This window comes from Ptychodera flava, chromosome 10 (genome assembly GCF_041260155.1).
Source record: "Ptychodera flava strain L36383 chromosome 10, AS_Pfla_20210202, whole genome shotgun sequence".
In the NCBI taxonomy this organism is placed as follows: domain Eukaryota; kingdom Metazoa; phylum Hemichordata; class Enteropneusta; family Ptychoderidae; genus Ptychodera; species Ptychodera flava.
In genome coordinates this window covers 6657787-6672579 of record NC_091937.1, presented here as the reverse complement: position 1 = coordinate 6672579, position 14793 = coordinate 6657787, and the positions used below count along the sequence as shown (strand labels likewise).

At 35.1% G+C, this 14793-nt stretch overlaps 1 protein-coding gene across 1 annotated transcript in view; it reads right to left on the bottom strand.

Annotated features, from left to right (window-relative positions):
- The window catches only part of LOC139142971 (protein mono-ADP-ribosyltransferase PARP4-like), a 39712-nt gene that overhangs the window by 19903 nt on the left and 5016 nt on the right, over window positions 1–14793 (bottom strand). Inside the window, exons 5-15 of the mRNA XM_070713165.1 lie at window positions 14632–14707; window positions 12714–12857; window positions 11675–11836; window positions 10006–10140; window positions 9198–9371; window positions 8376–8539; window positions 6918–7055; window positions 6670–6768; window positions 5605–5788; window positions 3004–3211; window positions 686–816 (exon numbers count right to left, since the gene is read on the bottom strand). Of these exons, the coding sequence (XP_070569266.1) occupies window positions 686–816; window positions 3004–3211; window positions 5605–5788; window positions 6670–6768; window positions 6918–7055; window positions 8376–8539; window positions 9198–9371; window positions 10006–10140; window positions 11675–11836; window positions 12714–12857; window positions 14632–14707 (1615 nt within the window). The remainder of the gene's footprint in view (window positions 1–685; window positions 817–3003; window positions 3212–5604; window positions 5789–6669; window positions 6769–6917; window positions 7056–8375; window positions 8540–9197; window positions 9372–10005; window positions 10141–11674; window positions 11837–12713; window positions 12858–14631; window positions 14708–14793) is intronic.

Sequence of the window (14793 nt, the reverse complement as noted above, 5' to 3'; positions counted from 1 at the left end):
AGTTTCAGCTGTCTGCTTGTTGAATTGCAATATGCAGCTAAAATTGAGTCTGACAGAAATTTGTGTCTAACAACTTAGACAACTTTGACAAAATTGTTAAATACAAAAATATGTTCAAAGTATATATGCCTTACAATTCCACCATTTTTCAGTAATGATACCTGTATCATTATCGACCTATTTAGCCTTTCATTTCAGATGAAGAAAGCAATAACCTGAGTATATGCCTTGAAATTGGTGTTCAAGCCTTTGTCTCGGCTGACTAGAAAAGGTTTTCATTTAGTCCACATATGAACAACACTTGGAACAGTTTACCAGCTGATAATGTCAAAGCCTTCTACACCCTTTCACACCCATCATCGATTATAATCTAGAATCATCATTTCCACTTCTTGTAGTTTGAGAGATTTTCATTATCCATATATGGATATTTAATCTCTTATTAAAGTGAGCTGAACTGATTCTGTAAACATTTGGAAATTGTTGTGTGGTAGATGGAGCCATCAGTACATGCCAAAGATTTGCAAATCCGTTCAGTATTTTGTGGTCTCAAAGACCAGTAACAATGATGTAAAGTGATCCTAGCCCTGCAACATACTTGAAGATGTCTGACCTGACTAACTTTGCTCACAGTAAATCCATTATAATAATCCTCAGTTGAATTGTTCCATTGTAAAAAACTTACCTGTGCAACCAGATCCATCAGTTTAGCCCTCACATGAACAGACTTCAAGGGTACCGGTGTGTCACTTGTTGAAATCAAGCCAGGTTTAACCTTTGACATAGGGTCAGTCACATTCATGACATCATTCAAGTCTGACAGACATAAAGAGATTTGTCAGAATAAAATAACATTCACAGCCAATTCTTAGAGCAAAACAGACTTTGTGTTGTTTCTTCACATATACGAATACCTCACCCTTTATAGATTGAAAACCTTTTACAAATTTTATATTCATGTTTGATAATAACTCAGTATAATTACGTTGTCTACAGGGTTTCTTCAATGTCAAAGGGCCACAACTTTTCCATAAATTTTTGAGAACTTTTTATAATTGAGATATACTATCACTCATGTATCAAGGCAGAATGTGCCCTGGGACGAGATATTCTGACTCTGGAACTTAAGTATTCTGTTTTGGTATACCATATGTGGGGGCTCATTTTAACCTTTTAAGTGCTGTAATTTTTCACATCAGAATTTTAGTGCAACATTTTAACAATTTTTATGAATTTTTCTGTAATTTTTTTGATAATTTTGGTCCAAACGGACATCACATTTCATGGACTACAGTTTTTCATTAAAATTTTGGCAAAAATTTGAAAAAATTGGACTTGGGTACATTTTATAAAGGCGATAGAAATTGACTTTGGCGCTCAAAGGGTCAAAGCTAACAGAGTAAATAAAGCTTTCAGCAAGGTGACTTCACTTTTGCCCATAGAGTTAACACAGGGTTAGCAGCCATTTTGAATTTCATAAATATTGGGTAATTTGTTTCTCTATTACCACAATTTGCATGGTTACCCATGATTTTTATTCTTGATTTCAAAATGGAGGGATTTAAAATTTCCTTATTGGAAAGTTTGGGCAAAGGTTGAAGTATTTCAATTTTGAGGCACTAACTAAATTAAAGCAGTTTCTCTAAAGTCCCACATTGGCTGTACACAGCGTGGTCTTTTCCTGCCCTGATTTTGAGCTCACCATAGCCAGGCTCTCAACAAGCTGGGGTAGTGTTGCTACACAGTTGGCATAGAGCTGGCCTGCGAAGACCATTGAGGACATATCACAGTATGAATATATGATACAGTAACTACATATTGTGTAGCAAACCAGGGGCTGTGAGAAAGTCCAGCATTAAGATAGAATGTGGCTCAGAGAAAGATATGTGGACTCTCAAATTGTTTTAATACTTTTTCTAGTCTACCATTCTTTCATTTTAAAGCTCTTGAAGCTAAAACACTTTCACTGTCTCCTTTAAAATATCGAAAAATGTTGTATTTTCCCATAAAATTAACACAGGGCATGGCAGCAAATTTGAAGTTCTATATCCATACAGGTAGTAATTTGTTTCTCTAGTTCCAAACATTGCATGGCGACCCCTGATTTATGTTCTTGATTTGGTGAGATGCATGTTCTACCCCAAGGTAACATGGACCCACACAGCACTTTTCAGACTTTCAAATCACTGCTATACTTTTTTGATGTGTCGCCTTTGTCAGTTAATTTTTAAGCCACTGGAGTAAATAATGTTGGTATTGTCTCATTTTCTGAGAAAACAAAAAATTTAGTTTTCCCATTACAACTAAGTTTATAGCTGATCTTATAAATGTCATATGAAAGAAACTGAGTTAAAGTTTCCCGGACTAAAGTAACTGCAAAAGTTTAAACTATGTGCAGGGGTCTCCAAAAGGGTATTTTAAGGGGTGGGCTACCCTACTGTTTTGGAGCAATGTTTTCATATGTTAATGACTGTATAGAAAAATACTATTTACACAACAAAAGAATATGCAAATTATGCATTGTTATGTAAAATGGTTGCCCCCCCCCCTGTTTTCCAAGCTGTGGAAAACACTTAATGTGTCAAGGCATGTTCAACCATTAAGGTAGTATATTGCGCTTAAAAATGAAAGATTTCAAAATTTTTCTCAAACTTTCGTTAATGACACTTTCAACAATTCTCATACCAAATCAACAATAAAAAGTGGGGGTCACCGTACAAAGTTTTTAACCAGCGAAACAAATTACAAAACATTTTGTGATATTTGAAATTCAAAATGGCTGCCATCCCTGTGTTAGCTCTAGGGAGAAAAATTAAATTTTGAATTTTTCGAAAAGCTAACACGATGACAGTTTTCCTTTCTCCAAGAGCTTTAAAATTAGCCCCTATAAGTGGTAGATCAGAAAAAAAATTGTAGAAATTTGAAAGAATTTGAAAGTCTGACTATTTGTCCCCAAGGTATGTTCTAACTTAAAAGAAATATGTATGCAATCTTTATTCTTACCAATTCCAGAATCATCACTGACATCTGAAGTAGAATCATCAATGCTACTTTCAGAATCAGATTCATCATCTGAAGAAGTAGTCTCACTGGTTCTACTTTGTTGTGTCACTGCAGAAGGCACTGATTTGATGACATCACCAGGAACTGTAAATTCAACTAAATATCGCATCATCTGCTGGTTTGTGTTATACACTACATACTCATCATCCTGAAACACAAGCAGTAGATAAAGGATTCAGTTTTCAACAGATAAATCTTGATATATGAATGGGATACTTTAGACTCTGATTAAGAACACTTAGTAGTCTCTCAGAAGAAGCCATGCATGTTCTGTAAAAAGCTACGTGACATAACAAGGCATTTCACAAAATACTGGGATTTATGTCTGATAACATTACCATACAATGTACAAGGAGACAAATCATGCTATTTTATGAATAACATTATTATTATACACCTTTTCACTCCAATTTTACCATAAAAAGCCCAAATTATGGTATTTCAAGGATTCCCATCGTGTGATCATGAGCAGACTGCGAGTGCCTTTATCATGTCTGCTAGAGTAAAAGCACTAAATGAAACTTCAACTGGCACAGCACAGTGCATGTCGTAGAAATTGTAGTTCAACATCATAATTTCACTCAAATTCACAGGTTTTGGACTGACCATTATGCATTAAGTACTGAATGTTAAGTAGTACCGGTATGTTTTTTATAAAAAAAAAGTAAAATCTTCTCTTCTTTTTCCCCTGTTGATGTAAAGTTACTGTGAGGTCAAAAGTCACATAGAGTCCAACAATCTCAAGTTCTTGTATTCCATGTCAAAGTTATTGGATTCAGTGTCCTCTGATACTGAAACTTACTCTACGATGAAACTCTAAAGGTTACAGACACAGGTGTATAACAACACACAGTTACAGGGTATCAAGACAAATTATCTGAATTGTAAAGATTATGCCTATTGAACATTTCCCTATCCACAAATTGACATCCCTGGGAATTGCATAATGAACATTAGACATTTATAAAGCAGTACCTGAACCATAAAACTGATTCAAATCAGTTATGTACATAATAACCATGGTCTAGACACTTTTCCAGGCCCTATTACTGTTCAACGACAGTAGACACTACTGTTCAACGACAGTAGACAGAGATAGTGAATTGTCAATTTTTGATGAATTAAACATGAAAGTGGAATGTATATCTTGGTTAAATCACTTCAAAAATGACAGTCTGTCTTTTTTGTCACATGCAAACTGTGGGGAATTTGTTCAAAATGGAACAGACAATGGATGCACATCATTTTGTTTTTAAGAAATACAGATAGTCACATTGACCTCAGACAGTTATCCCAAAAGATAAGTGGTCTTTTTGCATATAGCAATATTAGTAATTTGAAATATTTTAGTACTTGTCTAATGTTGACATGCTAACTTTTTTTATTTCCAGGCATGATTTACAAAAAAGATATATCTCATTCAACTCTTTCACCACCATGGTTTGGCCTAAACCCATTGACATGGAGAGAGAGGAATATGTTTACATAGGGGGAGAACAGGTTAAAGTTTCCATGCAAAATGTACTAGCAAAAGTTTAAACTTCAAATTTTAAATGTATGGTGGATGAATATAAAAACTTACATTTGTGTGGACCAACATTCATACTTTTCAATATTACATTGGTGATGACAAGATAGTAGTATTATCATTATTGTATGAAAGAGGTTAGTGCAAAAGTCTTCCAAAAAGTTTGAAACTTTGCATACTAGTGGTGAACTCCAACATTATTCAGAATCAGCCCCCATAACTCAGTGAATAATTTTATCATGAACAAGATGAAGTGACTAGCAGCAAATAACTGATATGTGCGCTAATCAAGTACAGTATCCTAAAAATACCGCAATTATATGGTGTTGCTCAAATTTGATCAGAATTGGTACATACCAGTGTGGGTACCAAAGATCAACAATAAATGTTGTTTCTATATGTTCAGTGGAGGAAAATTCTACGTTGATGTTATGACAATGATTTCTGCACAGTACAACCAGAAAAACAACAAGAAATATTTAAACCAGAAAAACAAGAATGACAAAAGTAATTAAGGTCTGAAACTTTAGGTACTGGAGGTCAACTTTAGCAACATGCATAGCAGAAACAAGCCCCTCTTAGTTTGAGTATAGACGGTCTTCCCCCCCCCCTCTACTGTCTATGGTTTCAGCAGGTCTGTTAATATGTAACAGTTCATAAACAATGACAGGAAATGACTCAAGATCAGTGGAGTTGGCCTGTTTCTTACTGGCATGCCATCACTCCTGCACATTTGCAGGATTTCACTTTTTCTTACCTCATTTGCACATTTTTGACACTGATGTGTTCATTTGAACAAATTCACATCTCAACCCCTGCATCTACCTCTACACCAAATACTGAGATGGTAGCTTTGGCGGTATGGGAGCCTTTGTGTGTGACGGACATACATCCGTATATACATACCGACAAATATACAGACATACAGACGCCACCGACTCATCATATAAGCTCTTTTTGGTATTTATATACAAAACCAAATATGAGCTAAAAATGGATATTTCCACTCTTACCTTGAAATCTGATGGTTGTTGGTCTGTTCCCTTGACGCCGTGCACACTGTTGTATCCATTGGGAGGAGCTATCATGTCTGCATCGGATTTGTACAGATCTTTACATTGCCCCAGTTCAACTCTACTGACCAGCATAAAGCGGGTTCCCCTGACCTCACTGACAAAACTGTACTTAGCACTTGTACTGAAATGCAGAGACTTCTTGATGAGATTAAAATCATAATAATTCAAAAATAGTCCAAGGTACTGGTCTGCAATGAACTTGACTGTTTACCATTCAAGTTTATGAGTTATAATTTTAGCCTTTGCAGAGAAAATTAAAAAGGGTGTGAGTGGCAATTAAGCAATAGATCCCTGTAGTGGCATCATATTGCTTATTGTATCTATATTATCTATTTTTGTTGCATTATTTTGTATGAGTTGCACAGGAGCAACAAGAAAATGAAGCCCTGGTCAGTAAGTACATAATAGGTAGCAGTTATCGTAAGATGTTGAACATCAACACAGATATTTATAACTTTAAAATTTCCCTATCCACATTCCTTCAATAGGGTTGTAGGATTGCCTGGTGTCCCGTCAAATCATATTGTAATCCTACTGTAAGTTTACATCTTAGATTTTTAACTATTGATGGAAAATGTGATCTCTCTAACAGTTTTGTTCAGATGTAAAACGTAAATTTAAATTTAAACCTATATCATCAATTATATCATATCAATATATTGATGGCACAAACACAGCAACCTGTATGGTCGAGATGTGAAAATAACCACGCTATGTTCCCGATAAAGCATGGTTGGCACATGTGAGTTCTCAGCAAGAGCAAAATCCTTCTTTGATGTTCCATGCCAGAATTTCAATATAGTACTGTTATGATATAATAGCAATAAACCACACTCAGCGACAGTATAGCACTTGGTTTTGACCATTTCATGACATACCATGTATGCACTTGCTATGTCATGAACTGGTCAAAATCACATTGTATACCATCACTGGGTGCGGTTTATTGCTGATATACTTCATCAAAAAAGCCTTCTCTTTTTTCATCCGATATTTTTGTACCTTGATGAATCAGCAAAGTATATGCCATGTCCCAACTTTCCGGGATCAGTTCGTTTTCCACCAAAGTCATCAACAACCACTTTTGGTAGGAGCAATCCTCTGCAGGAAAATAAGATTTCAGCATTTAGTAAATTTGTCTTCCACACTTTATCTTAAAAACAACCAATTGGCTATTACTTTCTAAGCCATCACACAATGGCTGCATTTTTTTAAAGCAATGTTTGACAACTTTGGAAAAATATTCCTACCTTGATAAAATTCCAACAAAATTTGTTGGTTTTGATGCATGGAACATGTATTTGGAATATCCTAGCTTTCTGGCCAACACTTTTTCTTCCGCTGGACGATGGACAGCATAAATGTTCTCCACTTTGATTTCACTGTCACTGTTGAAAAATATAGATACTTTAAAAATACATCTTCCATGCATGTACTGTAGTGTTAACATACATCTATAAAACTGTGTGAAAACTATGAATAGATTGAATTCTCAATACTATACTGGCACAGGCATCATGACAAATTGTTTGTCTGATATTGTGTGTGCACTGTGGACAACTGAAGCTTTTCTTGTGTACATCTAAGCTAATACATAACATAGATAATTAATCCAAGTTGCTGATGCAACATTGATGAAATACAATGTGAACATGGAATTTGCATGGCACAGATGCAACGTAAAATATTAAAAAGACTCTTATATCTGGTGAGGAATGTAGATGTACTGGTATTGCACATGCTGCCAATAAAGGTAGAACATGCCGGGCCGAGGAGACAAATATTCCGACTCTCAAACTTTTACAATATTCTTCTCGCCTACCACTTGCGGGGGCTAATTTTGGAGCTTATGGAGTAAATAAACATTTCACCGGCTTAGTTTTGTGAAAATTGGGATTTTACTTTTCCCATAGAGATAACACAGGGTTGGCCATCAATTTGAATTTTAAATATCAGAAAATATTGAGTAATTTGTTTCTCTAGTAACAAAATTTGCACAGTGACTCCCGATTTTTTTCTAGATTTTGAAAGAGAATGGTTAAAAGTTTGTTTGAGGAAAGTTTGAGCAAAACTTTAAGTATTTCATTTTCGAGGCTCAAACTACCTTAACAGGTGGCGCACTGAGCAAGGCAGAGTAGACCAACACGGCTTAGTAAGAATATACGGCATACAAACTTTGATCCAACATTTACCTACATTAACGCAGTTTGTCCAATGGTATCAGTCATATTTTCTTATTACCCAGACTCTATTTGGCCAGACATGAGCAAACTAAAAAGTAAACTTTTGTGAGAGACATTTGCCATCCCAGCCATTTTTACCTCATGAAACTGAATAAACAGTTAAGTACATCCCTTTATTTTACAATAATAAGATAAATCACTACATTTTGATGACTTGATGGAGTGGCGCAACTGCTAGGGGTGTTGGGCAATACATGACCAAGTAAATGGTTCTGTATATCTGCAATGAGTGACAAACCTATCGGGTACTTTGACTATTGTATTGGCAGTGCACGTTTGCAGTGAAAAAACTAAAACTCAAAGTTAGTGATAAGTTACTGGTACAGTGTGGTGTAATTATTTATAAAGGCAGTGTCTTGCTTGTATGCATAGAATCTGAAAGCCATCTATTTACAGAAATACACTTTTTTCAATAAAAAGCAAACACCTTTGTGACACAAAATTATGGGATTGAGATGAACAAACCTTGACTGGCTGGAAAGGACTAAATCTTTAATGCGTTCATATTCTATATCATCCTCATCGACCAGATGTTCAATGCGGCATCGCAGAGCTTTGTACTTTGCTTCAGAGCTGCCTAAAACAGACCAGTTTGTGGCTTCACTGACACTTAGAACATCTCTGATAAGCTGTGAGTTGAAATAATAACATGTTATCAATGCAGAAAGACTACTATCAGTCAAATTCTCACATATCATGTACTTGAATAAATGACAAGCCCACCTTGAATCCTTGATAAGTATAAACACAAACAAAATTATGGCAATGATTATTTTGGCCAAATCAAAATAATCACCTGTCAACTCAGCTGCACTATGAGTACACAGAAACCAATGGGACAGAAGTTGAAAATTTTGATAATATTTTTATTATTTCATTCAGAAAATGAATTACAAATGTAGTACTATTAAGTAAATAAAGCAAACAATACCGGTATGTTTCCCTTTGGTAAGATGTAGCAAAGCAAGCTCCTTCAATAAACAGTGATTTTTGAAAGATTTCCTCAAAACAGACGTTGAAAATAAGGAAGCTCTGCACCCACCACAGCGTATTTTGCTCGAAATCACTCTTTTGCAAATATTCCATTCAATTTCAATTAATTTGTTAACCCAAGATTAAAATATTGGTTGGGTTCACCTTAAAGCTTAAGTAGTCGTTATAATAGGTCTCATAAAATTTTTCACCTTCATTTATTAGCTGTAAGAATTCACCATATTGACACCGTATTGGATCACCATACTGAAAGTCACATACAATTAGGTAACAAACTGATGAAAACATCCTTACCTGACAAAGATCCTGTTTCTGGGCAATCTGTCTTTTATCTGTTATGTGGTTATTATTTCCTTTGTGTTTGATTATTGCATAGTACTGAACGGAAAGGTTGGCAATATCTGATATGCTAGCCTTGTTGTCAACAGCCCTTCTCAACTGTAGAAGTATACCTTCAGCCTTCTCAACCTTAAAAAAAGAGAAAAAAATAATCTTCCTCTATAATTTTGTCATAGATTATATGAATTCTAAAATTTGCTCATGTTGTACTATCAGCACATTCAAGAATGTTCTGTGAATTATGTGACCAAATTCTAAGTTTTGCTACCATGCTTTAGTTTCTCACCTGTATACATTACATGTTTGTGAATACAATTGTGTTTCAGAGTACTGAAACTTTCCGCACCAGTTGTACGCAACACTGTCAAAAGCGTTTCAACACCTTATAGAATGGTAATTTTTTGAAACTAAATGCAGACAATCAGTTTCAATAGGATATATGATAAAACCTTTACAGGCCTAATACAGGTTGTGCAGACCAGAGTCATATGGCATATTGATCCTCGCACATTTTGACCCTTTTACCATACAACGTTGGTCTTCAACCACACTCAGGGCCATAGAGATTAATATCGCCAAGATTGAGATTAATTCAACTTTATATCCAAGAAGGAAGAATTGCACTACAGCTGATAACAGGAATGTAAGGAAGTTTTTTTTTATGACTCATACTTTTGTGAATTTGAAATTCAAAATGGCTGCCTTTGTCTGTGTTTACTCAATCCAAAACTTTCAATTTTCCTACTGCATTCTGGGTACTTACATCTCCAAGCTTCAATGATGCGACTGGTTGCAACAATATCTCATCCAGCTTGCCCACAGCTTCTTGCCAAAGATCTTCCACAAGTTTAGAAACACCTGGCAACAGATTCTTGACTTCTATTGTTTCCAACATTATCTGGCACATGCAGAAAAATATCACAATATTACCATAAATTTCTGAGCCGATTTTGAAACTATCAAATCATCAAAATGTCAAAAAAGATATTTTCATGAAGAATGCAAGGCAATGATTACTCTTTGGTATCAATAAAAATATCTTTGGGGGAGCTTTTCAAGATAAACAAGTCACACTTTAAATGACACAGTCCCCACCTGTAGCATAGGTATTTGATTGGATTTTACAGTAACGGCTGAACACAAATGTGTGACTTGTAAGTGTAGGTATACAGTCGTACCTTTCCATCATAGCACCCTTTGTGCCAAGTTTAAATGAAATTTGTCTTGGTATATCTAAATAATGGCTCCAGCCAGACAAAAATTAAAATGAAAGTGGCCACCATATCACATAAAACAATTAATATGCATCTGTACTTCACGGTACAATGCCCTTGTGCTAAGTTTACTGGAAACCAGTCCTGGAATTTCTGTGAAATGGCTCTAGAAAGACAAAACTTAAAACATCAAATATGAACTGTAAATGCTTCCCTGTTTAAGTATATTGCAAGTTGTCTGTAAATTGATACTTTTCTCTGATTGTTATGAGTTTTGTAACTTCATTAAAATTGCTATAAAATCAATTTCACAAACTAAATTCATTGTGTGGAGCTTCAATTGAAAAATTGTTGAGTATACAAAGAAGTAATCAACTGAAATGAAAATGCTTAATTTCTTTCACTGCTGTGATATCATTGAATTGTCACTTTATCTAGCAAATGTAATTGCCGTCGGTCAAGTCCTGTAACTTTCATACGCCAAATTGTAAAAGCTTATTAATATGCAAATTGAAAGTTAGCCGAAGTGAAAATGCAAAATGTCTTTCTCTACAACAAACGCATTGTCTCGTCAATATACATTTCAAGTTTCTTCAAATTTAATCATGTTTTTCCGCTGAAATTTCACAGTCGGTCAGACATTATTATGATAATAGCTAAAGCTGAGTTAACAAGTGAACTAACAAGATACAAACTGAACACAGTCCCATGTTCAGTATATGTTGCACTTTTTGTAAATATAGACTTTTCTGAGATATCAATGCCATGTTTTTGTACCGTCATCAGAATTGCTGTAATCAGCTTCATGTTGAGTGTTCATTATGCACTGCTTCAATGAATAAAATTGTTAGGTGACACTGTACAAATTAGTAGTAAGCTATAATTAGAATCCTAAGTTTCTTTCACTGCTGTCAAATCATTGACGGGTGTAGCATGCTAGCGGGGTATGCTTATCCACTCCGGACACCTGGTACCACCACTTTACTAGTGGTTCAAGATTGGACTATTGATTTTGTCAGGTTTTTTTGTAGTTATGTTTGTTTGTTTGTTTCTTTGACCTGGTTATTTATTTGCCTTGAATGATAACAATTGCTGGACTTGATTTGATGTCATATTATCACCATATGTAGCAAGTTTATTTGGGTTTGGTGAATCCTTCCAAGTGCTATATGCAAACTAGGAATACATTTTTCATTGCATGATGACATCACCTCTTACCTTCTGAAAGTTGTCAGACCCAATTTTTCTGGAAAGAATTTTTGTTGTTTTAACCATGTTGTGTGGATATCTGGTAAATTGGTTGTACAGAAAAATGTAACATTGTAGGGCTTCATCTGCACTTTGTGTGTAACGATACTCTCTTTTTCCAGCACTTTTATCCTGTACATTGGATGAGATATGAGAAATACAGAGAATAGTGATTTAAAACTGAAAATTATATGTCTGTCTGCTGTTAATGATTCTACTGCAGAATAAAAAGGATGCAATATGTTCTACAGACTCAGTACATCTAAGAGATCACGTGCTGGTGGTACCATACAAACAAACCCATATATACAAACGTGTATGGAAATACACATATTTCTGTGCACATTTGTGCACACCACTTTGTTTTTACCTCAGTGTCCGTTAGAATTCCAGGTTTGACCTATTGTAGAGTACTATTAACTCTGTGGAACATGAAATTGATCTATATTTCACAACAAAACCTAAAGAATCTGATGTCTTCCTAACCAAAATTAGCTCCATCAGCAAATCAGTATTACAGCACACTTTAAGTATCTTGTCCAAATTTGGTAAACCATATGAGTGTACATCTTTCTATATGGTAATGAATAAGTTTGTCTCAGTGTGCCTTCTTTACTAATGGCACTGTTCATGGTTACTGGTTTGTTACTACCAGTACATATAGCTGTAAGCATGCGACATCTGACGCTGCTGCTTGAAATGCAGACAAATTTATCAATGCATGCATGGCTGTTTTTGCAGCTTGTAATCTGAATTGTGAAAATGTCTTTTAGTGTTCATTGTTACACTAGTAGTCACCTACAAAGATGTATTTTCGTCATTCTTGCATACGTAATTTTCAAAAGCGTAATCTGGAAATGCGGACAAATATTTATTCAGCATATTAATGAGAGAACAATGTCTGAGTTGTGAACAGCCCTATTAAAATTGGAATGTGCCCTCTAGAGTCAAGCTGAATTGTAATGTGGTTCAGTGTGGACTCATCCTTCAGTCTCACCCTTAAACTTACCTTCATTTCTGATAGCAAGCCTCGGTGAGTGAAAACTCTGCATCTACGTTCACTAGGTTGTGGTTTCATTGTTGGAACCCAGGATGGAACAAGATGTATCTCCAGCACACAGAACATTACTTCTCCTGTCTTTTTCTCAGTTTTCTAACAATTTGTATAATAGGATTCCAGTCAATGATAAAACACAACCAAAATCTGTCTTCCTATTTGATGTAGTCTTGCATTATCAACTGACCAACAGTGCTTTGAAAACTGCAAAATTAGTCAAATTTTCCTTGACTAGGCAGTCAAGGAAAATTTTGTTATCGTACTGCAGTTGATTAACACATACCGGTATCAGTGAGCCTTTGGAAGCCTACTGCACGAGCTGTTATACCGGTATACGTAAGTGTGTGTATTACATATATAGATGTGTGTGTAAATATTATATTCCTTTTCTTGCTATGTCTGTATTTCACAACCAGGTCAAGTTGGTTACAACCAGTAAAGCAAAACATGTCCCACATGGTGGATTTTAACAAAGACTTGAAGATTTGAAGGTCCTTGGAGACAGGTGCACTCTAAACATGATTTCTACAGACTAAAGCTGCTATAACAAACCAAGCCAACGGGGTGAAAATACATATGGTTTTGATTCAATACTGTTTTTAACTGACTTGGCAGATTGGGAAGTGATACCGTCTGGCAGGTGAAAGGATATTATCATGTAACTGTATATATATATATATATATATATATATATATATATATATATATATATATATATATATATATTATATATATATATATATATATATATATATATATATATATATATATACCGGGTATTATGTATTCAAGCATGGGCATATGAGTGTGTTGTTATGGCAGTTGGAAATGCAAAACTTTCTGAGTTGGCAAGGGGGTTCTCAAAAGATGGCATGTGAGGAAAGGGACACTCAAAGTTAAAGAATGCATCAGGCATTCCCCCCCCACCCCCACCCTTCCCGGCCATAAATAATAAAGCCTCCCTGACAATTATGCCCATTTCATGTTCCCAAACCAGGGTACTAAAATCATACAAATACAGTATATAATATCAGTTAGTTTGATTTGTTATTTACACTAGACATTCACTTTATCACAAATTGGGCAAGATAATTAATTGCAAACACATTTTGCGTAACTGAGCCAGTACATGCATACACACATCAATCATCTTTTTGACTAATTATGCCAAAAATTGACTGATAATAGATACAAATGTTATTTATGTGTAAATGTAGTAAAGACATGTATTGCAACAAAATGAACAATTCTGTCTTCACTTCGACTCAAGAAACACACATGGCAAACATCAACATGATTGAGTTGAAAATATCAATTTTGACTCATGCGCCTCAAAAGACAGAGACTTATACTTTTGTTCAAATTTCCTAAATGAAACTTTCAACCATTCTCTTACCAGATCAACAATAAAAATTGGGGGTAACATGCAAAGTTTGGAACTAACGAAACAAATTACCCAACATTTTGCGATATCTGAATTCAAAATGGCTGCCATCACTGTGTTATCTCTATGGGGAAAAATGAAATTTTGGATTTTCGAAAAACTAAGACAGTGAAATTTTTACTTTTTCCAAAACCTTTAAAATGAGCCCCCACAAGAAGTAGATCAGAAAAGAATTATAGAAATTTGAGAATCTAAATATCTGTCACTGAGGCACGTTCTAACTTACAGAGGCTTTAAAAGGGTACAAAAAATCATTTACAGACATTGGTAAAAGTAACCATTCCACTGCATTGAAGACAAAGGTAGTGAAATGTTCTTGAGAAATCACTGTCCACTGCTAACATTATATGGCATATGAAAAGCCATACCATTAGACCGTTGGACATTCCGTTAACAGGATTAAAAACAGACCCAGATAACACTGACCTTCAGGACAACGCTTTTGGCAACTTCAAAACTTTCTTCTCGGAATAGAAAGCCTTCATGTTCGTCTTGCCAGACTCTGATTTGATTGAAAAACAAATGATTGTGATTTAAAAACAGGTGAAAAAACAGAATGACAATTTTTGACCACGGACTTAGCGTTAC